This window comes from Panthera tigris, chromosome F3 (assembly GCF_018350195.1).
Source record: "Panthera tigris isolate Pti1 chromosome F3, P.tigris_Pti1_mat1.1, whole genome shotgun sequence".
NCBI classification, from domain to species: domain Eukaryota; kingdom Metazoa; phylum Chordata; class Mammalia; order Carnivora; family Felidae; genus Panthera; species Panthera tigris.
The window spans coordinates 15978458-16003762 of record NC_056678.1 but is presented as its reverse complement, the minus strand read 5'-3'; the positions used below and the strand labels follow the sequence as shown (position 1 = coordinate 16003762).

The window sequence follows — 25305 nt, the reverse complement described above, 5'->3', positions numbered from 1 at the left end:
CCTTATGAGTGATAGGTTATACCATCAACAAAGCAAGAGATTATTAGCATTTTCACCTTTTGCCACCATGTTTTATTTGTAGATATAATCACAAGTCACTGGTGGTGATGTGTGAAATCTTCCTTTTTTTTTTTTTTTTTTTTGCTATTTTGCTATTGGCCTCCAACATTGTACTTAATAGAAACTGTACATATTGAAAGCTAGTTGATTGACTAACTTCTAACAATTTCAACAATAATTTCCTATAAGAATATATATATATTATATATAATATGTATATATAATATATATATATATGGTTTATGTTGAGGGCCATTTCCTGAGAGACTTAGGTTGAATGGACCATTCCTCAACTTTTTTTTTAAATGGCATATTTGAGTCATATGTTTGCTTTCCCAGGTAGAAAGTTATAATAACTTAAAATGATTTTCCAGGCAAAATTAATCTATAGTGTTAGAAGTCAGAATAGCAGTTACCTGTCTAGCATGAGGGAACTTCTAGGATGTAGTAGTTTTTTTCTTAATCTGGCTGCTAGTTACATGGTGTGTTCATTTGTGAAAATTCATTGAGTTGTACATTTATAATTTTTGCACTTTTCTGCATGAATGTTAATGCTTCAGTCAAAGGTCAGAAAGCTGTGCTCTTTTGAATTTTAGTGATATTTTGCTTAATTCATTTTCGCAACCCTATAGAACATAGCTTAGAGATTTCAGGGAGATAATACCTGTGTAACTATGTATGTGTATACACACTGGTTAAAAAAATCCAGTACTTGTGAAGTTCATGGCATTCATTTTGCATAGTTATCTGCAATTTTGCTTTCAGCGAGGATTTATTAAATGCCCACTATGAGCGTAGCATTGTCGTAGGTACAACGGGTTGTTCCTTCCCTCTGGACATTTGTTAGGTGGAGGATGATAAGCTATAGACATAAGTAACAACATAAGAAAGACTATGAGTAAGGGTTAAAATCAGCAGAGCAGGTGGTACATGCTATGGGGTTGTCAGAGAACGTGAAGTCTGAACATGTTGGAGTTGAGCTGGGCCTTGGAGAATGAGTGGGATTTTAATCCAATAGAAGGAGACAGGGTGTGAGCAAAATCTGTGGGCTGGGAATGAAAGTGGCATTTTGGAGGACAGTGATGAGATTGCCTTACTGGAAAAGAAAATCATAATTTGCAAGGGTGGGTTACTGCACAGATGGAATTGTAAAAGAGTAAGTACATGCACTTTTGAATCAAATTGCTTGAGTTTAAATACTGGTGTTTCCACTTGAAACCTATGTGACCTCAGATGAGATCCTTAAATTCTTTATACCTCAGTTTTATTTTCCAGTAAAGGGAGCCAATAATAGTTCCTACCTCTTGGGGTTAGTTGTGAGGAATGAAATGAGATGATATAAAGCACTTACCACAAGGCCTGGTGTGTGATCAGCACTTGAAAAATGCTGGTGCTATTGGAGCACCTGGGTGGCTCAGTTGGTTGAACGTCTGACTTTGGCTCAGGTCATGATCTTACTGCTTGTGGGTTCGAGCCCACGCGTCGGGCTCTGTGCTGACAGGTCAGAACCTGGAGCCTGCTTTGTATTCTGTGTCTATCCCTGGCCCTGCCCTATTTGTGCTCTGTCTCTCTCTTTCTCAAAAAATAAAAACATTAAAAAAAAATGTTGATGCTATTATTATAGCCAGATTATACCCTTAAATGTCAGGCTAAGGTGTTTTCATTTCATTTCTGTAACTACTGGGAGCCATTGAAAGTTTGTATGTAGAAAAGGAAGAAGATGAAAGTGATATTTAGGAAGATTCATCTGGTAGCAATAAGGAACTTGCTTATCAGAAAAATGAGAGGGGGAGCTGGGAGAATAGAAATAAGGAATTGAGGCAAGGTAGCACTTTTGGGAAGAAAAAGATGTTATACTTTGTGCATTACTTTATAGATAATTGCCCACTTGTACTAATGTTTTCTAGGGACAATGTTTTTATGAATACCTTCAATTTCATGGTTAGATCTGTAAGTAAAAAGAAAACAAATAGCAAAGAATTGATCCCCCATGAATAGCTATTGTAGGTGAAATTCATATTGTGTAATTTAAAATCCATTTTTGAAGAATGACCCATGATACTTAAAAAAACACAAACCAGGGACAAATTTTACTGTAACTTTTCTGAAAAGAAACAGTTTGGGGCTTTTGGGTATGAGCTTCCATTGGTTTTCTTCTTCCTAATACGCATCTGCTTCGTTCAGGTCCTTACATTCTTGGGGGAATTATACCTAATATTTCCTAATAATTAAGATAAAAGAAGACTATAATACTATAAACTAGCATTCTGTTTTCTGATCAGTGATGGAATTGTAAGGACTGGAGCTTCATGGTAATGTATGGGATGTCTGAAACACCAACTACTCAGAGAAACATTTAACATTTGTTTGCTTCAGACTTAATGAGAATTTAAACCACTGCTATTTCTTGTTCTAGTGATTAGAGTAGGGGTCACCTGGAGACGTTTAAGGGGTAGAGGACTCCCTATGCTGTCAGATGGACTGGGGAGGACTCCCTGCCCCCCGCCCCCTGCACCGGGACCCTGAGACCTCTGTCTAGCCTGTCCAGGGATGTCATTGAAGGCTCTTGGCGTCCTCCCAAGAAAGAATTCAAGGACAGACCAGACAACAATCAAGAGAAGCAAGTGGGGGGCGCCTGGGTGGCTCAGTCGGTTGAGCGCCGACTTCGGCTCAGCTCACGATCTCGCGGTCCGTGAGTTCGAGCCCCGCATCGGGCCCCTGTGCTGACAGCTCAGAGCCCGGAGCCTGTTTCAGATTCTGTGTCTCCCTCTCTCTGACCCTCCCCCATTCATGCTCTGTCTCTCTCTGTCTCAAAAATAAATAAAAAAACGTTAAAAAAAAATTTAAAGTGAAGCAAGTGGGAAAGTTTATTAAAGTGAGGGTACGCTCTCGAGTTGTGAGAGGGGGTGAGCTCAAGGGAGAACTTTGTGCTCTGGTTTTGGGTCACTGTCTTTTACTGACAATTGTTAACTAGGGGATGGAATATTCAGCACTTGGAGAGGGAATTTCTTGGGAGCAGGGTTTGGCACATTTATTCCTTTACCTGGTTAGGGTTTCCAGCCTTCTTTGCCTTGGGCCTGTGTGGTTTGATCCAGTGTCTTATAGCTTTGTTTTAGAGTGCCCTCGGGACAGGTCTGTAACTTTCCCTCACCCCATAGCTGGCCACAACTCCCCTTTGCTGGCCTCCAGGCATCCTGTTAAAGCCCAGTTTTGTACTCTAATACCTACCCTAAAAAGAATTCCCTTTATACTGTTGAAAATTCCACTGTTAGAAATTTCTTTGGAAAGTTTTCGAGGTTTGGAGACTTTGCAAGTGTTCAAGAGTCCCCATTAGAAGAAATGTGTATACATGTTCTTTTAGAGGGAATTGGTTGACAGGTCAGAAGTCTGAAGGGATGGAAGAATCATTTTTGGAGATGTAGGAGTAGGGTTGTGGTACGGGAGAGAGGAAGGAAGGACAGTCTGGAAACTGGAATCATAAGCAAACGTTTAATAATCCACAATAACTCAAGGCAGGCACCATCCTATGCCTTGTAAAGACTATAGAGTTATATGTTACTGTCTCAAGAATTGTTTTCTAAAAGTTTTTTTCCTCCCTTATATTGATGGGAGGTATGTTATGGAGCTGGCATATTTTTCTGGGGTTTTCAACAGGTTTTAAATCAAATCTTCTGTCCTAGTCTCAGACAAATCTTCCAATTTGTAACCATACTTATAAAAATGAGGTGGCTGATCAATAAAAGTCTGGAATACTTTTTAAAAATTGAGCAATCTTAATCAACCAAAGACTAAAAATTTTTAAATGTTGATACTTACTTCATTTGTCATAACAAAAATGGAGAAATTTATACTTTAAAAAATTAATCCGTTTCTTTTTTAAATTTTTAAAATTTGTTCTCAAGTTAGTTAACCTACAGTGTGGTGTTGGCCTCAGGAGTAGAACCCAGTGATTCATCACTTACTTATAACACCCAGTGCTCATTCTAACAAGTGCCATCCTTAATGTCCGTCACCCATTTTCCCCACCCCCCGCCATCAACCCTCAGTTTGTTCTCTGTATTTAAGAGTCTCTTAGGGTTTGCCTCCCTCTCTGAAAATTAATCTGTTTCTTAATATTTCCATACTATTTTGGCAATATGAGATGGGAAATTAAAAGTTTCCATGTGGCCCAAAGATCTCAGAAAAGTAAGAAAAAGCACAAATATTATTTAAATCAGAGATTTATTGAAACACTAAGGCAAGATTCTGTTCTACATATTGGTTAATGATTAGCAATCTAACACACTAAAAAGAAAAAAATACTTAAACACGAAGAAGTGATAGTACGTAATCTTTTTCTCAGCACTATAGTAAGTTTGGGTGCCTTTTCAGCTGAATAGAAGTACTTTTTCAACCCATACTTGTTTGGAAAGTCTTGGTAAAGTAAGTAACAAAAAATTACAAAGGCTCTCAAAGAACATTTTTATCCTTGAATGAGTTGTCTCTAATCTCCATATTGGACTGAGATATGTTTGCATATGGATAGGTCTAGTTTCCTCTGGCTCCTTCTCCTCCCTCATTCTTCATCCTCTTTAGTTTTCGGTGTTTGACTTTCTTAGCTGGAGGATGACAGGACACCTGATTCAGGTACTTGGACATCATTGATGTTGTGGCCACCAGCCGGCAGAGTATTTGATCAATGTCATATAGGGACTGATTTTCTGGATCATTACCAAATGTATCTGAGGAGGCTGGTTTTTTTAGCTAAAGGGAGAAAGACAGATGATATTATAGATTTTTTTCTTACTGTAGTTCAGATTACATTTGCTTTCTGGATATATACACTTAAAAATTTTTTTTAACATTTATTTATTATTGAGAGACAGACAAAGAGTGTGAGCAGGGGAGGGGTAGAGAGAGGGGAGACACAGAGTCTGAAGTAGACTTCAGGCTCTGAGCTGTCAGCACAGAGCCCGACGCGTGGCTCAAACTCACGAACTGTGAGATCATGACCTGAGCCGAAATCCGTCGCCTAACCAACTGAGCCACCCAGGCGCCCCTGGATATATATAAATTCCAAAAAGGATACATTATTTATCTACACAATAGAAAGGTTACTGTAGAAAAAAGGAATAAGTGTAGAAGAGATGCTCTTTTCTGTTCGCCCCCATGTAAGATTGTGGTGATCATTATCACAATCAGCAAGCATTTAATATAAGCTTGTTACGGTTAGAGCAAATACTATTATTTGAATATTAGCAAAATATTTTCCTTTACTGAACAGTAATGTATAATGCAATCAAATCATAGCAATTTTATAAATATCTAATAGTTGTGAAGGTCAGTCAGCTTTTAAAATTGCCTCAAAATATGGTGCATTGGGGGGGGGGTGCCAAGTGGGAAATTGGTTTAAGAGTGCCATTTCCCAGAAAATTATCCTAACATTAGAAATAAGTTTACGGTCTATTTAAAAAAGAAAAAAAAATACACGTGCACTTTTACATACTTAGCTTTCTTAGATATATCTGGAAGGGACTTAACAGATCTCTTGTCCAGATGCTTCATTTTATGGTTGAGGCAGCTGAGAAAGATCAAATGACTTACCTATGGGCCCAGTTTCATTTCCTATCCATTCGACTCATTTCATTTCGTATCCATTCTAGCTCACTACTTTCTTGATGTATTTTGTAACTTGAGAGGGGTTGAGCTACATTGTTTTGAGGACTTCCTAATTCAATACACTTTTGTCGAGCCCCTAGTACATGCAAGACAACAAATTGTACTACATGTTGAGGGATGAGTGGTGGGGGCAGGGAGATGTTACAAAGAGGTATAAGACATGGTACTTTCCCTCAAAGAAGCTGATAATCTTTTGTTTTAAAGGCTTTGATATTTTATAACTATTACTATTTTCATCACTAATTCACCTGTTTTTGGCGTTTTTTCCATTTCATCCACAGGTAATGCACAGATAAAACAGACAGGATTAAAAACAGAGCTTGTACTAAAATATAAACGAGGTGTAAAGAACTCTCCAGTATATCCACATTAGCAAAATTGCAGCATAGTTTGTCCAGAGGGTAAGGTAGACAGTGAGATGGAGAAGGCTTAACTTTCAGACAATGCATTTCTTCTGGAAAAATCTCCCATCCAACCTTTGTCCAGATAGTTCCATCACAAATGCAGAAGCTCTCCCTAAGGAAGCAGATCAACAACAGAGAAAAAGACAGGGATAGTCCTTGAATGGACATCTTTCTCAATCGGGGGGGAAAAATCTATAGTCAAAAATTGGTCACAGAGCAGAACTGCTCTGAGTAGAGGTTAATATGCTCTACTCAAAGCATTTAAGATCCTAGTGAGCACAGCATACACTGATGATCATTATAACATCATCAGTTATAGTGATTCAGGGTTAAATTCAGTGATGTCACAAAGAACCACACTGGAACTAAAAGGTGTCACCTAACCAATCACTGGGTTTCTTTCTTTCTTTTCTTTTCTTTTCTTTTTTTTTTCTTCAGACTCTATTTTTAAGTAATCTCTACACCCAGTGTGGGACTCAAACTCACAGCCCTGAGATCAAGAGTTGCGTGCTCTGCTGACTGAGCCAGCCAGGTGCCCCTACTGGGTTTCTTAGGGATGTTTTTTCTTGTTTTTGCCAGAATGTGTTGAACCTCTTCACTTTTCTGAAAAATGAAGACTTTACTAATATTTTACTTGCTAATAAATTCTGTAATTGTATTAATAGATTTTCTTGGAAATAATTTACCTGTATCTCCTCCAAGCCTTCTTTTACTATGCCAGTTTTATATCTACTTAAAAAATTGCTATAGCCATACCATTTCACACAATTTAGCATCTGCTTCTATTTTTTCACTCTGGAATGCCCTTCCCTTCAAATAGCTAAGCAAATATTGAGTCCCTCCCCCTTTCATTTATTTTAAAAAATTTTTTTTTAACGTTTATTTATTTTTGAGACAGAGAGAGACAGAGCATGAACGGGGGAGGGTCAGGTAGAGAGGGAGACACAGAATCTGAAACAGGCTCCAGGCTCTGAGCTGTCAGCACGGAGCCCGACGTGGGGCTCGAACTCATGGACCGTGAGATCATGACCTGAGCCAAAGTTGGCTGCTTAACAGACTGAGCCACCCAGGCATCCCAAGATTCTGTTTCTTGGTGTGTTTCTTTCTTTTTTTCCCCTTTGATCCTTTGTTTTGTTTCTTAAATTCCACATATGAATGAAATCATACGGTATTTGTCTTTCTCTGACTGACTTATTTCACTTAGCATAATACTTTCTAGCTCCATCCATGTCCTTGCAAATGGCAAGATTTCATTCTTTTTTTTATGGCTGAGTAATATTCCATTATGTATATATATGTGTATGTATATATATACCACACCATCTTTACCCATTTGTCTGTGGATGGACACTTGGCCTGTTTCCACATTGTACATAATGCTGCTATAAACCTTGGGATGCATGTATACCTTTGAATTGGTACTATTGTATTCTTTGGGTAAATACCTAAAAGTGCAATTGCTAAATCCTAGGGTAGTTCTATTTTTAACTTTTTGATGAACCTGCATACTATTTTCCATAGTGGCTGCACAAGTTTGCATTCCCACCAACGATGCAAGAGAGTTCCCTTTCTCCACATCCTCACCAACACCTGTTGTTTCTTGTGTTGTTGATTTTAGCCATTCTGATGGGCTTATCTCATTGAGGTGATATCTCATTGTAATTTTGATTTATGTTTCCCTGATGATGAATTATATGGAGCATCTTTTCAAGTATCTGTTGACCATCTGGATGTCTTCTTTTGAAAAATGTCTATTCATGTATTCTGCCCATTTTTTAATTGGATTATTTGTTTTTTGAGTTTTAAGTTCTTTATATTTTAGATACTAACACTTTATCAGATATTTGCAAATATTGCCCCCATTCCTTAGGTTGCCGTTTAGTTTTATTGATTGTTTCCTTCCCTGTGCAGAAGCCTTTTGTTTTGATGAAGTCCCAATAGTTTGTTTATTTATTTAGTCCAATGGTATTTATTTATTTATTTATTTATTTATTTATTTATTTTTGTCCAATGGTTTATTTTTGCTTTTTTTCCCCTTGCCCCCAGAGACATATCTAGAGAGAAGTTACTGTGGCTGGTGTCAAAGATGTTATGGCTTGTGTGCTCTAGGATTTTAATGGTTTTAAGTTTCTCATTTAGGTCTTTCATCCATTTTGAATTTATTTTTGTGTACAGTGTAACAAAGTCGTCCAGTTTCATTCTTTCACATGTTGCTGTCCCGCTTTCCCAACACTATTTGTTGAAGAGACTGTCTTTTTCCCACTGGATATTCTTTCCTGCTTTGTCAAAGATTAATTGACCATATAGCTGTAGGTTCATTTCTGGGTTTTCTGTTCTGTTTGACTGATCAATGTGTCTATTTTTGTGCCAGTACCATACTGTTTTGAATCACTACAGTTTTATAATATAACTTGAAGTCCAGAATTGTGATGCTCCAGCTTTGCTTTTCTTTTTCAAGGTTGCTTTGGGTATTTGGAGTATTTTGTGGTTCCATACAAAATTTTAGGATTGTTTGTTCTAGCTCTGTGAAAATGCTGGTGGTATTTTGATAGGGATTGAATTAAATGTGTAGATGGATTCGGGTTATACAGACATTTTGACAATATTTGTTCTTCCAGTCCACGAGCATGGAATGTCTTTTCATTTATTTGAGTCCTCCTTAATTTCTTATATCAGTGATTTGTAGTTTTCAGAGTACAGGTCTTTCACCTCTTTGATTAGGTTTTTTCATAGGTATATTATGGGTTTTGGTGTAGTTGTAAATGGGATTGATTCCTTAATTTGTCTTACTGCTGCTTCATTATTGGTGTATAGAAATGCAACAGATTTCTGTATGTTGATTTTGTGTCCTGCAACTTTACTGAATTTGTGTATCAGTTCTAGCAATTTTTTCAGTTTTCTTTATACAGTATCAAGTCATCTGCAAATAGTGAAATTTTGACTTCTTCCCTGCCAATTTGGATGCCTTTTATTTGTGTTTGACTGTTTGGATAAGACTTCCAGTACTATGTTAAATAATGGTGGTGAGAGTGGACATCCCTGTCTTATTCCTGACTGTAGAGGAAAAGCTCTCAGTTTTCCCCCACTGAGGATGATATTAGCTGTGTTTTTCATTTATGGCCTTTATTATGTTGAGGTATGTTCCCTCTAACTCTTATTTTGTTGAGGGTTTTTATCATGAATGGATGTTGTACTTTCTCAAATGCTTTTCTGCATCTATTGAAACAGTCATATGGTTCTTTTTTTTTATTAATGTGGTGTATCACCATGATTGATTTACAAATATTGAACCACTCTTGCAGCCCAGAAATAAATCCCACTTGATCGTCGTGAATGATTCTTTTAATGTACTGTTGGATTCCATTTGCTAGTTCTATTGAGAATTTTTGTATCCATGTTCATCAGAGGTATTGACCTGTTGTTCTCTTTTTTAGTGGAGACTGGTTTTGGTATTAGGGTAATGCTGCCCTCATAGAATGAATCTGGAAGTTTTCCTTCCATCTCTATTTTTTGTAACAGTTTGAGAAGAATAGGTATTAACTCTTCTTGAGATGTTTGGTAGAATTCTCCTGTGAAGCCATTCTGGCCTTGGACTTTTGTTTGTTGGGAGACTTTTTATTATGGGTTCAGTTTCTTTGCTGGTTATCAGTCTGTTAAACGTTTTTTATTTTTTGTTGCAGTTTTAGAGTCTGTATGTTTCTAGGAATTTACCAGTTCCTTTCAGGTTGTCCAGTTTGTTGGCATATAGATTTTCATAATATTCTCCTATAATTGTTTGTATTTTTGTGGTGTTGGTTGTTATTTTTCCTCTCTTATTTGTGATTTTATTTATTTGGGTCCTTTCTCTTTTCTGTTTGATAAGTCTGGCTAGAGCTTTATCAATTGTATTAAGTTTGTCAAAGAATCAGCTCCTGATTTCATTGATTTGTTCTACTGGCAGGGCTTGAACTCATGAAATCATGATCTGAGCCGAAACCAAGAATCTGACGCTTAACTGACTGAGCCATCCAGGTGACCCTCTGACTGATTCTTTTTTAACTCTTATCTCTGTGGTAATTGTCTCCCTGAAGTCTTCCATTCTTTTCTCAACCCCTATGAATATCCTTATGACTGTTGCTTTAAATTCCTGATCAGGCATGTTACTTATATCTGTTTTGATTAGATCTCTGACCATGATCTTATCTTGTTCTTTCATTTGGGATGAATTCCTTTGTCTTGGCATTCCTTTGACTTGTCTAAGTCTCTGCCGCTGCCGACGTCGTCATCGTCATCGTCGTCGTCGTCGTCTTCTTCTTCAATATGGCCTCCTCTCACCCTTTAGTTGTGGAATTGTTCTGTTAGTCTTCAGGTTCATTTCTGGGGTATTTAGGATGATTTGACAGTTGTCTATTTGGGTTTGTGGGATGAGGCAAGTGTAGCGTCCTCCAACTGTGTTGCCATTTTCTTCTGTATAGTGATTTTGTTAAAGTCTCTCAAAAACTCTTACGTGGAGTTTCATGAAATTGTACGCTGATCATGGTAGACTGGATAATGGCCCCTGAAGATCTGGTCCTAATCACTGCAAGCTGTGAATGTTATAGGGCAAAATGTGCCCTATATGAATGTGCAAGCTGTGAATGTTATAGGGCAAAATGGACTTTGCAGATATGATTAGGGATTTTGAGAGTGAGACATTATCCTGGATTCTCCTGATGGACCCTAAATATAATCACAAGTGTCCTTGTAAGAGGGAAGTAGATGTTTGACATGAAGAGGAAGAGGTGAAGTGATGCTAGAAGCAGAGATTGGTGTGATGCACTTTGAAGGTATTGGGAGAAGCCACAATCTGAGGGAACAAAATTGCTAGAAGGTGAAAAAGGCAAGGAATAGGTTTTCTCCTCAGGCCTCCAGAAGGAATCAGCCCTACCCATGCCTGACTTTAGTCCAGTGAAACCAATCTCAGACTTCTGGCATCTAGAATTATAATAGAATAAATTAATGTTTTAAGCCATCAAGTCTGTGATAATTTGTTAGAGCAGCCATAGGGAACCAATGCAGATTTCAGTGTCTGGAAGTGAGGTGCAGCTGTAACTAATACCTAAAAATGTAGAAGTGGCTTTGGAATTGGGCAATGAGTAGATGGAAGATTTTTGAGGTGCAGAATAGGAAAAGCCTAGGTTGCTTTGAGCAGATTATTGGTAGAAACATGTTAGAGATGCTGCTGGAGAGGGCTCAGAAGGAAATGAGCATGTTATTGGAAACTGGAGGTTATTGGAAACTGGGCGGTTATGGCCGAAAGCTTGGCTGAATTGTGTCCTGTCCATATATGGAAAGCAAAACTTGTAAGTGGGGAACTTGGACATGTAGCTGAAGAGATTTCCAAGCAAAGTGTTGAAGGCATGGCCTGGTTTCTTCTTGTTGTTTATAATAAAATGTGAGAGGGGAATGATAAATTGAGGAAAAAACTGTTATGTTAAAAGGGAAACAGGACTTGATGATTTGGGAAATTCTCAGCCTATCTAGGTAGCAACAGTGCTAAAATTAGAAGATTCACTGTTAGGAAAGTGTGCTTTGTAGAAAAGGCATGGGTGTGGTTGGACAGTGTTTTGTGGGTGCTGAGAAGATTGGGTGTGTGACTCATGGCTCCCCTCAGCCATCTTAGCAGAAGTCAGAAATAGAAATGAAATTATCCAAGAAAGACCTGTGGAGGAGCCTCTTGTTTAATGAAACGAGTCTCTGTGACCTGCAAGGAGACTCACAGCATTTTTGAGAATGTCATACTGGTAGGAAACATTGTCAGTTTGAACAGAGGGAAGTAGAGAAAACAAAACAGAAAAAGGCTGTTGGACTCCCCAAACCCTACAGACAGTAAATGGACTGATGAGACTATTCACCTGTAAACACATGCTACCATTCCTCAAAAAGGATGACACAGGCTGGAGCCTTGTGCCACAGAGGATTCTTGCTAGGTTTTGACACCTAATAGGATTTGCATTGTGGGATTCTAAAGTTGCTTGGGACTGGTGGCTCCTGTTTTCCTTTCACTCTCTCCCTTTATGAATGCCAGTGTCTACAATTGTTACCATTATATTTTGGAAGTAGAGAACTTGTTTTCTAGTTTCACAAGTCTATACAGATGGAGAGGAATCTTACCCCAGGATTATGGATCACACCAAAGTTTCACCCATAGCTTGTTTAGATGATTTAGATGATGAGATATGAGACTTTTGAGCTGATGATATTTTAGATGAGCATTGGACATGGGTTAATTTTGTAATGGGTTGAAACTTTTGGATGTTGGGATGGAGTAAATGTATTTTGCTTGTGGGATGGATGTGAACTTTAGGGCAGGCTGTGATGAGCTAAAAAATGGCTACCAAAGATATATATGTCATTATCCCTGGATCCTGTGAATGTTTCTTCATATGGCAAAAGGGATTTTGTAGATCCTTCAGTTAAGGATCTTGAGATGGAGAGATTATTCTAGATTATCCAGGTGAGACCTATGGTCCTTTGAAGATGGAGGAAGGACCCCCCCCCCCCACCAGTCAAGGACACAGGCCACCACTGGCAGTTGAAAAGGGCAAGAAAATGGGTTTTCCCCTTAAGGCCCTCTGAAGTATTCAGCCTTGCCAACAGCTTGACTTTAGTCCACTGATACCAATTTCAGTCTTCTGGCCTCTAGAACTGTGGGAGAATACATTTGTACTGTTGTAAGCCACCAAAAATTTGTGGCAATATGGTATAGCAGCCACAGGGAGCACATACATCAACCTCCAAATTAATTTGGAGTTTACCTACAATTTGAAATATTCACTTGTTCCATCTAGGAATATGGTAAGCCTTTTCATTTATTTGAATCTTTTATTTTTCTCAAAGTGTAATTGTATTCGAACAAGTCTTGCAGATTTTGTGATGACATTACTATGGGTGCTGTAGTGAATGGAATTATTTTAAACACCTTTTTTTTTTTTAAAGAGAAAAGCTATTTTGGAATTTATTTTGAAGGATCATGAAGGGTAAAGCAAGTGACAGTTTGTCTATTGGAAATGAGTTTTTGTTCCTTTCTCCAGAGTAGATTATTTTTATGTTTATTTTTATTTATTTTTATTTTTTAGAGTGAGAGAGTGAGTGTGAGCAAGGGAAAGGGGGAAAGAGGGAAAGAGAGAGAATCTTAAGCAGGCTCCACACTTAGTGTGGAGCATGACAGGGGGCTTGATCCCATGACCCTGGGATCGTGACCTGAGCCAAAATCGAGAGTTGGGCGCTCAACCAACTGAGCCACCCAGGTGCCCTTCCAGAGTAGATATTTTAATGGAATATGATCTCGTTGGGATTAAGTATCACATGTTTATTTGTCTTCAAAATTTTAGGAATTATTGTAGGAACACAGTGAGTGTCCCAAAGCACTGTGCTAGTTGAGTATTATCTATCTTGAAATTCAGTGAAAGCAACCTCAACAAATCTCCTACATACAGTCTTTATAAACTCTGGATGTATAATAGTACAGTGGAAATAGTTGAGCATATTTTTTAGTCTTTGTCTTATTGTGTTATTTATTGTCCTGTTCCTTCAGATGCAAGGCTGACTCTGAAAAAATATATTGCAAAGGCCTCTGCAGCTGTTACAGACACAGAAAAGGGACCAGGGAAGCTCTTTAAGGAAGACAAGGTACTGCATTGTGACTACTGTTTGTTCAGAAGTGTTTTGAGATTTTTGCCTTTTATCTTTAATTTCTTATACTAATGCTCTAGAGGTAGGTCGTGGTCCTTGCTGGTGTCTTCTCCCTCCCTTGCTTCCTCCCTCCCTCTTATCTACCCTTACTCCTTCCTTCCTTCCCTCCTTCCTTAGTAAACTAGTGAAAAGAGAATGATAAAAATTAAATGAAATGATATTAAAGAGTGACATAGAGATACATGTACTAAGTATTACATCCAACAACATAAATACATTTTGAAATGTATTGTTGAAGTGAAGAAAAAATCACCAAAGACTGTAGAGATTTTCTTATGAAATTTGAGCTTTATAGCTCAAAACCAAGCAAAATGAAACTATATTGTTTAGGGATTTCTACATATGGGGTAAAACTATTAGAAAAGAAAAGCAAAGTTATAAACACAGATTGTGATGATCTGTTGGAAGAGGGCAGGGGGATAAGTTAGGGGAGAAGCACAGAAATAGTGTTAATAGTACCGGCCATGTTCTGGTTACTCTGTTGATTAGTGAGTTCTACTGATACTCATGTCATTAAGTTTTGCTTTAAAACTTACATATACATCATATTTTAGTATATATGTATATATACATTACATATTTCTTAATGTTTCATATTATACATGATGGTAAACAAAGGCACAAATATAAAGACAGCTAATTCTAAAGCCAGCTTGCCACATTTACCATATACTAAGCATTACATGTGGACTAATTTATTGCTTTGGATGTACACTAAAATAAAAAGATACGCTCCAGGTACTAGAAATGTGATTTGGTTTTAAAAGATCTCTTGCATTTCTGTGCAAGATGTTCTGTGAATTCCCTGTGACTTCTAATTCTGATGAAAAAGAATTAGCTATTGCTAAAAGTGTAAGACAGCTCCAAGTCTGAGAATATGACACATTTCACTTGTGGTTTGTAAAACAGTTTGCAAAATCTCTTATGAAACCAACAAAATATAGGCCAAGTTCTATTAGAGTAGCTATTGCAGCTATTAAATCTGAGAAAGAAAAATTTCCTGGCACAGACAATACTCTGTTCAACTAGGTACTATAAAAGTTCTTTTAATTTCAATTTTTAAATATTTGGTTATTTGAGCTAGAAAATATTATATACAAATAGTAATAATTAGAATAAAATTGAAATGCCTAAAGCAAACTTACTAGCTTTCTTTCTTCCATTTCCAGTCTTACTGTCCTGGGGTTCTGATAACAATCTTGTGTTAGTTTCACCATACAAATTTCACCATTTCAGTTATATAAACACATGTATTCACACATACAGTTTTATAAGATTTTGTTTTTTATAAAACTATATATTTATAAAATATATAAATATAAATACAAATTTATATATATATTTTTATAAAACTATATATTTATCCTTAATTTGCTTTTTTTTCTTTTAATAATATATTATGGCCATCCTTCCAAATCCACTTGATTTTACATATGTCTGCATACACTACTGCCTATTTAATAATAGGGACAGGACATGCAAAAAATGCATTCTTTTCTCTTTCTTATTATGAACCACAGAACAATAAACATCTTAAATCAGACACCCTCCGTTTGCTGCGTGTGTGCCGAGATAGCTTTGATGCAAATTGAGAAGTTTTCAGTGAGGTGGAGCTCTTCTTGCGTTTCTGGCACTTCCTCTCTTCTGAACCCTCTGAGAGGGAATAAACTTCCTGTTGGGTTGCATCCAGTTCATACCATCCACCTATTCTCCAACCTTTGCAAACACTTCCCTTTGTCACAGGGCTCAATGAAAATAAAGAATTAGGGAGAGGATGTACACTGGCCCAGGGCTTCAGGACTGTAAATTATGAGTTTTATTTTACACAACATTCTACTAATGTTAGAGCTGCACTGACCAATATAGCAGCCACTAGCTGCATGTAGTTATTTTAAGTTAGAACCGATTAAAAATTAAATAAATCGAGTTCCTCAGTCACACTTGTCCCTTTTCTAGCACTCAGTGGATAACTGTCAAATGGTGACTACATTGGACGATGCAGATAGAGCATTTCCACCATCACAGAAAGTTCTCTTGCACAGTGCTAGTTCAGAGATACTATAGAGTTTTATTTTTTAATAAACAAGTAGAAAGTAAATTCTGTTTCTATCTCTAGAATACCATCCTCAGTGCATGCCGTACAAAAAATGAATGGTTGGAAACCCATTTGGAAGCTTCTGTCAGCGAGCTTTTGGAGCAGAAACAACAATTGGAAGATATTGTGACTCCTATCTTCACAAAAATGGCAACACCGCGTAAGTTTTGGATAAAAATGGTTTGAATGTCAGAAAAGATGAATATTCAATGTTCAATGTTATTTCTGAGGTTAACAACTTCTGATTTTGACAATCTTCATTAACCTTTTACAAGCTCATGATACAAGTATGATATAACTCCCTAGATTTATTATTAGCTTCAATATTAGTAACAATTATTATTTCTGTAGAGAATGTCTAATATTGATATTGTTGCCATTATTTATTAATTTTATATAATTTACTATGCCTTTGATTTTCAACTAGGAAAGCCAGTCCTCCTAGGAGATAGAATGGCAGAATTTGAAAAAGCACTTTCAGTATTATAACTGTGCTTTGAAAATCCTGTTGGGGGAACAGTCTCCTGTCAATGGGGAAGCTGCACTTGGTGACAGGCATCCCTAAGAATTTTTAAAATATCAGTTTTATTGAGATTTAATTCTTATACTATAAAATTCACCATTTAAAAATGCACAATCCACTGGTTTTCAGTATATCCACAGAGTTATATAATCATCACCACCATCTAATTTTAGAACATAAACACCCCAAAAGGAAACACCATACCCATTCGCAGTAACCCCTTCCCCCCGCCCTCCTTCCCATAAGGCTCCTACAACCATTTATCTTTTGTATTTCTATAGAATTACCCATTCTGGACAAGATTTGCCCATTGTGGACATTTCATGAATAGAATCATACAATTTGTGCCATTTTGTGTCTGGCTTCTTTCATTTAGCATGCTGTTTTCAAGGTCCATACATGTTGTAACATCCGTATTCCTTTTTGTTCTGAATAATATTCTTCTATGGATTCAAACTTACCCCAACTTACCTATATATTCATTAGTTGATGCATATTTAACTTTCCATGCTTTTGACTATTGTAAATAATGCTGCTGTGAACTTTTGTGTACAAATTTGTATGACTGCATGTTTTCATTTCTCTTGGGAGAATTGCTGGGCCGTATGGTAACTCTGCCTCTTCATTTGAGGAACTGCTGAATGTTTCCAATAAGCAGGGTATATGAAGATTCCAATTTATCCACAACATTATCAACATCTATCATTGTCCTTTTAAAAAAAATTTTTTTTAATCTTTATTATTTATTTTTGAGAGAGAGAGAGAGAGAGAGAGAGGCAATGAGCAGGGGAGGGGGCAGAGAGAGAGGGAGACATAGAATCCGAAGCAGGCTCCAGGCTCTGAGCTGGTAGCACAGAGCCCCATGCGGGGCTCGAACCCACAAATTGTGAGATAATGACCTGAGCCGAACTCAGACACTTAACCGACTGAGCCACCCAGGCGCCCCTATCATTGTCTTTTAAAAAACTTTTAGCCATCCTAGTGGGTGTGAAGTGATACCTTAATATAGTTCAGATTTGCATTTCCTTAATTATTTTTTTTTATATTTTTTAAAGTTTTTTTTTTTTTTAACGTTTATTTATTTTTGGGACAGAGAGAGACAGAGCATGAATGGGGGAGGGGCAGAGAGAGAGGGAGACACAGAATCGGAAGCAGGCTCCAGGCTCTGAGCCATCAGCCCAGAGCCTGATGCAGGGCTCGAACTCACGGACCACGAGATCGTGACCCGGGCTGAAGTCGGACGCTTAACCGACTGAGCCACCCAGGCGCCCCTGCATTTCCTTAATTATTAATCATGTTAAACATCTTTTCATGTGCTGACTGGCTATTTGTATATTTTCTTTGGAGACGTGTCTATTGGACTCCTTTGCCCACTTTTAAATTGGGTTGTCTTTTTCTTGTTGACTTGTAAGAGTTCTTTATGTATTTTGAATTCAATTCCCTTATCTGATATGTGATTTGCAAATATTTTCTCCCATTCTGTAGATTATCTTTTCATTTTCTTGATTGTGTCCTTTGAAGCAAAAAAGCCTTTAAGTGTGAAGTCCAGTTGACCTTAGTTTTCCTTTCGTTGCTTATGTGTGCAGTGTCGTATCTAGGATACATTGACTAACCCAAGGTCACCAGCATTTACTCTTATGGGCTTTTTGGTAAGACTTTTGTAGTTTTAGCTTTTTTCATTTATCTCTATGGTCCAATCTAAGTTATTTTTTGTGTATGATGTGAACCCATTCTTTTGAATGTTGGATTACGAGTATGCAATGATTTTTTTTTTAATCAAAAGGGGCTATGGTTTTTTAAAGGTTAAGACAATCTAATCTAGGTAGTATGGCAGAGTATCCCTTGCCATCTTTACCAGACGTCTATTGAGCATATGCATAGATAGCACACTCCTAGGTCCCCTGAAGGGAGACAGATGCTTTACACCGTCCTTGTCTTTAAGCAGCCTACTACCTAGTTTGTGAAAACTACAAACTAGAAAAGATAAACTCAGTACTGTGTATGTTCAGAGAAGCCTAGCTATTAGGAGGAAGCATCATGAAGAAAGAGGAATTGTCTGAAAGGATGGGTAGCCAGGCTGGAATATGAAGGGAGTTCTGGAATGAAGGCACCATAGGATGACAAAAGGCTTGAAGGTGGGAGTGGGGAAGTGGCCAGGATCCATCTGGCTAATTATAGTGAAGTCTGTGAGGAACAGTGAAAAATAAGGTTGAAAAGTTAACTGGTGCTCATTTCATTAAAAGTACTGAATTATAAGCTTAGAAGTTTGGTCTTTATCCGGGGCAGAGGGCTGCCATTAAATGCTTTGGGGTAAGCAGAGAAGAAGGATTCAGTAGGAGAGAATAATATGGCTTTCCTTATAAAATGGATGGAGAAGAGACTAGAGGAAGTGAGACCAACATAGTCCAAAAGTGAGATGACTAAGACCTGGTACAATCTTGTTCTCACCCTCTCTCCCTGTCATTGTGGTACAATCTGGTTCTCACCCTCTCTCTCTGTTCTACCACTGCTGTTAGCCTGGTCCATCACCTCTCCCTCCTTCCCTTCTCATCGCTAAGGAAGAATCACCTCTCTGCCCCCCTCAGGTCTTCTATACCCCCTCCAAGCACCCCAGTATCTTATACCTTCACATGATGGAAGTGTTAGTCTTGATGGGACCTCTCAAATGACCCCCTCAAGTTACAAGGAGGGAAGTGAAGACTGGTGAGGTTAAGCAGTTTATTCAGTTATTCTATTCAATGGCAGAATTAGGAACAATAATACCAATTATATGGGAAATGTGACCTCATACCTTTAAATTAAAAAAAAAAAAAAAAGGTGGAGGAGAATACTAGAATTGACATACCAACCCCAAGGCTTGATTAATGACTGGTTCAGACTGGCAATTATTTGACAACTGGCTTCATTTTTGTTTTATATGGCAAGCTAATTAAATGTAATTTTAAAATCTGCTTCCTTCCAGGTCAAGTGAAAAGTGCCAAATCTGTAGTCTAAGCCATGGTCAGAAAAGAAGTCAAGATCTTACCTTCTACTGAATATATATTTTGTAAAAGACCACACTTTCTTCTAATATTTATAAAAGCAAACTTACTCATGCCAACTGAAGTTAAGAAAATACATGTAGGGCTTTATAAGAATGTTTAGGTATGAATCACCCTTTTTTTGTTCTACCCTATTCAGCACGTGTAATTCCAGACGCTCTGTCCTTGCCTCTGCTTCAAGTGTGGCTCCGTGTGAGTTCCACATGCTGCTCCCAGACAGTGTGGGTGTGAATCACTCACAAAGTCTCTCTGGAAGCTCTAAAAGCTATATAGAGAATCTAACAGTTTTCTGACAGAGGCAGGAAATTTCCATTTAACTGAAGAATTCTATTAGAAAAGACATATTAGCTATTTCCAGAGGAAAAGTTTGTTCTCCCTCTTTCAAAAGAAAAGCTATGGGAAGACATTCTGGAGCAAGGATATATTAAGAATGGTTTGGCTCGGGGTTTTTGTCTTCTTCTTCCTTCTTCCTTCTTTTTTAATTATATGGTTTATTTATTTATTTTGAGAGAGATCACTCAAGCAAGGGAGTGGAGTGACATAAATGGAGAGAGAGAGAACCCCAATCCCAAGCAGGCTCTGTGCCCAACATGAGAATCAATCCCGCCAACCATGATACCATGACCTGAGCTGAAATCAAGAGTCGGACAGTTAATTGATGGAGCCACCCAGGCTCCCCTCAGGGTCCTCTTCTTAAACAACTATTACTTTTTTTGTTTTGTTTTTAATGTTTATTTTTGAGAGAGACAGAGAGATAGAGAGAGAGCAAGAGCGCCAGCGGGGAAGGGGCAAAGAGAGAGGGAGACACAGAATCTGAAGCAGGCTCCAGGCTGAGTTGTCAGCACAGAGCCTGACGCGGGGCTTGGACTCACAAACTGGGAGATTATGACCTGAGCCGAAGTCCGATGCTTAACTGACTAAGCCACCCAGGCGATCCTACAACTATTACTTTTTATATCCAAATTAAAATTTACCTGTGAGGTGGGATTTAGTCTTTTAGTAAAATCTGCTCATTTCTTTAGCTTCCTCCTCCTCCTCCTCCTCCTCTCTCTCTCTCTCTCTCTCCACACACACATGTATATTTAGATTTCCCTTATTCTGTAGGTTTGACAATATAGATATTTTAACTGGACTCCATGCTATCTTTCTTTCTGTTCTGTTTTATATTTTTTATGATTAAAATTTTTTTTTAAATTTATTTATTTTTGATGAAGAGAGACAGAGCACAAGTCGGGGAGGGGCAGAGAGAGAAAGAGACACAGAATTGGAAGCAGGCTCCAGGCTTCGAGCTCCAAGCTCTGAACTGTCAGCACAGAGCCTGACGTGGGGCTCGAACTCACCAACTGTGAGATCACGACCTGAGCCGAAGTTGGATGCTTAACCGACTGAGCCACCCAGGCACCCCCTATTTTTTATGTTTTAAATATCAGTGTTGGTTTGGTTTCATATTAGTGGTTTGGAATGTCTTTTTTTCCCCTAGTTTATCTAAAAGCCCCCAAACCTTCTACTACTCTGATTTTCCTGAAAATTTTTATAGAAACAACATGTTAAAAAAAAACAACCACATTTATGTGTTGTTCTTAAGACCTTTTCTTTTTTGTCCTACACTAAAAGCTAGTTTTTCATTATAGAGGGGATGGAAAAGAAAAAAGCAATTCAGTAATTGCTCATCAGCTGACACTTTCTCAACTACGGTTTTGAGATAACACTTTAAATTTGTGTCACAGATTTTTAAGTTTTGAGATCTTTTTTATGCATGAGCAATTCCATTTCAGCAATTCCATTCCATTTTTGCCTTAAGCAAAAGAATAGGGCAGTAACTCTCACTCCCTCTGGTAGATCCAATGGGTGTTTGTGGAGTTCTACAAGGAAGGAGGTCTATCTGTGTTGGCTCTGCTCTCTTACTATTGTACATTGTGAGAAGTCTGTTACCTTTAAGGACTGCAGTAATTTGGGACAAGGCTAGTTGCCATTTTTATTGTTTCTGCCGTATTTTCTGAGACTTGATCTTGAGTATGTCGTTACCTTCCAGGCAATGTGGTCCTGATGATTAGGGGGATGATTCCTGAATCTTACTTCAAAGATTCGTAGATAAAACTGAGACAGTTCTGGAGATCCTTAATATAAAATAAACCTCTCTCTCCTTTATTTGCCTTTTAGTTCTTCTCTTCCAACTTCTTGAAGCTTTTGATGTATGTAGTAACGCTGTCTTTTTAAAACTCCTTGACTGGCACCCTTATGTCATTGTGGTTCCTTTACTGCTTTTCTAACTCCTTTACCAGCTGCTGTGGTCTGAATGTGTTGTATGTCATGCCCCCACCCCTCCCCCCTGCAAATTCACATGTTAAAATCTAATGCTCAAAGTGATAATATTAGGAGGTGGAGCCTTTCGGAGGTGAATAGGTTGTGAGGGCAGAACCCTCTTGAATGGGATTAGGTTCTTATAAAAGAGACCTCCAGACAGTTCCCTTGCCCTTAGCACCCATGTGAGGTTACAGCAAAATGAGCCGTATAGGAGGTAGGCTCTCACCAGACACTGAATCTTCTGGCACCATAATCTTGGACTTCCCAGCCTCCAGAACTGTAAGAAATAAATGTTTGTTGTTTATAAAGTAGCCAGCTATGGTCTTTTGTTGTAACAGCCTGAACTAAGATGCCAATTCCTATTCTTCATCTTGCCTCCAGCAATGGAAACTTCTCAAAAGTCAGTCTGTCTTACAGACATTTCTATGTCAGTTATGCCTCAATAAAGATGAAAAAAAAAAAAAAAGCCTATTCTGACCTTTGGCAAAGCAGTCTATAATTCTTCACCCCGTGACCTTTTTTATCCCCAGTGTTAGGAAGAACGAATCCCTCCTTCTCTGGAGTATCTGTAGTGCTAATAGCCACATATATATTCTATTTAATTGTTCACATATTTGTCTTCCCTTGCGGATTATGAGCTTTTTGAGGGTAGGGGATTTGTCATGTTTTTCTTCATACCTCAAGAGCCCATAAGGTAGTAAGTTAGTAAATAACAGTTGAATGAATTCTCTTTTGGTGCTACCTTATTCATAGAGTTCTTTCTAAAAATGACTCCTGAACCCTTCACTCCATTACCTTCTTTGTGCTGGTGCCCTGTTGCGACTCCCGCTTCTCTGGCCCCACACACGTACAACGTCATGACTGTGTATCTAGTTTCTCCTCTGTTTTCTGACCTTCATCTTGAATGCTGTACTAGTTTTTAGGCATGTGAACCTGGTGATTACCAAAGGATTCCTGGATCCCATGTCAAAGATTCCACTGATGTGAGGATCTGAGTTTAGAGAGATATAGTACTTCTTGTGATCTGTTGTTGCATTGAATTATACATTTATTCATAGGAGAGTTCAAATGCCCATATGCTTTGAGTTTGAGCTGCTACACAGGTAGGTGCAGGACTTCTTCTGAACACCTGTAGAGTAATTACAACTTCAATGTGCAGACTAGTAAATTAAATTATTTAGAAAGGGGTCAAGTAAAGGCTAAATTCAGTGCTATGATAAACGCTAGACAGTGGTTCCTGAGACTTCTGTAGTTTGATTGGAAAAATGTGAAAAAATGGAGGAGATTGATATGACATCATTAAGAAAACAAGTACTATCTGCTATCACTGTTATTTAATAAAAGAGAAGATTTTAACATCAGAAAAGAAGGGAAGGTGTGATTTCATTGTTAGGTTCTGTCCTTTAAATTGAATAAATTAAGCTTTATTATGAACTGTTATATATGCCACGTATGATGGAACTTTTGTCATGAATCACCACTGGTCTATGGTCCAGCCTTTGAGAACTGCTCTAGACTGAGTTGAAGCAGGCAGAATGCTATTAAGGTGAACATGATGCCCCAAATTATAAAGGGCTGACAATACACTCTGATTTTTTTTAATCTAAAATGTGATACATTGTATTTTCCAAGTTGGCCCCATCTCCTGTCCTACATGCTCTTCTTACAATGTAATCATGACATTCCTCACATAGAGAGGTGGGTCTCTACTCTCTCCTCTTGAATCTGGGCAGGCCTGTGCTTATCGTGGAAGTAATACTATGTGATTTCCATAGATCATAAAAGGTGATGCAGTTTCCAGCTAGTTCATTTGAGATGCTCAGTCTTGGAAACCAGTCTGTGTGGAGAGACCCATATGGACAGAAACTGAGGCCCTAACCCACAGCCCTGTCTGAGCTTCAGCTAACAGTCACTGCTAGTGAGCCATCTCGGAAGCAGATCCTTCAATCAAGCCACCACAGCCAATGCAGTATGGAGCCTTCTCTGTTGAGTCCTGCTAAAATTGTAGATGTCAGCTAAATAAATGATTGTTGTTGTTTTAACCTACTAAGTTTTGTGTCTCTTTGTTATGCAGTAATGTATAACATACACATTTTAGACTGTGGAAGCGAGAAAATGACATAACAAACCCCTCTTCTGGGGGAGAGGATTAGATTGGAATGACAAAGGAATGAGAGAGTAGAATTTCATTGTCACAAGATAACTTCCTTGAAAATAAACTACAAATTGATGAATAATGTTCATTTGTTTAAATTTATACTATATTTGTTTTTAGTGATTGTATTTGAGGCAAAAATCTATTAAGTTTGGCATCGCATAATTGGGATACATTTGACCAACTATGAAGAGTAATATTGTTTCTTCAAATTAAGTACCAGAAGTACCTAAAATATGTGATATTGCCTTTTTGGAACCCCAGAGGGCCTAGAGGAGAGTGTTCGTGAAAGTCTGCAGAATCTTTAAAGGTCTCTGGGAGGTTATTAGTGGGAGTTTATAGGAAGGGGAAGAAAATGTTATTAGAAACTGGAGAAGAGAGGCCCTTGTTATGTGATGGTGGTAAATTTGACCACACTGTTGTCTAAGTAATGAACTCAATGGTCCTGCTAAGGATTTTTCTAGATAGTGTTCAAGTGCCACCTGGCTGCTTCTGCTACAACATGAGAGGAGAGAGATGAGCCAAAAAGGAACAGTTCAGTTTTCAAATGAAATTTAGAAGAAATATAATGGAGCCAGTACCCACTGAGTTTAAAAATAAAAGTGTTTCTCATTCCCAGCCTTTCTAGAAGGCAAAAGGTCTCAAAATAAGAAATGGATTCTGAGAAAAGATAAAATCTCAGGCGGGATTGTGAGGTCATAAGACCTCAGAGGTATCTAAGGTGGCACCTTCTGGAACTGCTCCGACTTGAGGTGGACTTTCTCAGTGCATCTGGGTGGATGACCTCCAGCTGCTCTAGGCAATCATTGTCATAGCTAGAAACCAAATGCAAAGAGAACAGCTCTCTCTGTCTCAACAGTGATATATACCAAGCTGAGGAACCATCTAAATGGTCCTGAGTCCCATGCCCATCCCTGAACCAATCATTGTATTAGGGGGATGCATTAGGGTTATGACTAACCAACCTTGTCTCAGTCAGGTACTATAATCTATTATCAGAATATGGGAAAGAGAAAGGATTCTGATAATATAATCTATTATCAGAATATGGGGTTGGGGGAGAACATCCTGGGCAGCCCCTCAGCCCTCAACTCCTAAAGCTGTCACAGTCTACTCAGCTGGCTCTGCCAAAAATGGTGACACACAGATTTATTATTGCTTTTCTTTTTTTATTCTTTTTTAAATTAAAAAAAATTATTTTTAGAGAGGAAGAGACCAAGCAAACGTGCATGTACACAAGCATGGGGGGGGGAGTGTGGAGAAAAAAAGAGGGAGAAAGAGAATCTCAAGCAGGCTCTGTGCTGTCAGTGCAGCACCTCGTGCGGGCTCCATCTCATGGCGTGAGATCATGA

At 38.1% G+C, this 25305-nt stretch overlaps 2 protein-coding genes across 3 annotated transcripts in view; one reads left to right on the top strand and one right to left on the bottom strand.

Moving 5' to 3' along the window:
- The window catches only part of ANKRD45 (ankyrin repeat domain 45), a 48019-nt gene extending 24175 nt beyond the window's left edge, over positions 1 to 23844 (top strand). Inside the window, exons 4-7 of one of the 2 annotated variants that reach the window (XM_042976511.1) lie at positions 13678 to 13772; positions 15952 to 16090; positions 19416 to 19597; positions 23574 to 23844. In XM_042976511.1, the coding sequence (XP_042832445.1) occupies positions 13678 to 13772; positions 15952 to 16090; positions 19416 to 19447 (266 nt within the window). In that variant the 3' untranslated portion in view covers positions 19448 to 19597; positions 23574 to 23844. The remainder of the gene's footprint in view (positions 1 to 13677; positions 13773 to 15951; positions 16091 to 19415; positions 19598 to 23573) is intronic. The other variant, XM_042976512.1, reaches the window with a different exon arrangement.
- Positions 4263 to 6426, bottom strand: TEX50 (testis expressed 50). Its single transcript, XM_015538290.2, has 2 exons — positions 5967 to 6426; positions 4263 to 4803 (listed from the first exon to the last, which is right to left on the bottom strand). Exons 1-2 carry the CDS (start codon positions 6288 to 6290, stop codon positions 4588 to 4590), a joined length of 540 nt encoding a protein of 179 aa, XP_015393776.1. The 5' UTR covers positions 6291 to 6426; the 3' UTR covers positions 4263 to 4587.
- Positions 23845 to 25305: the final 1461 nt, after the last annotated feature.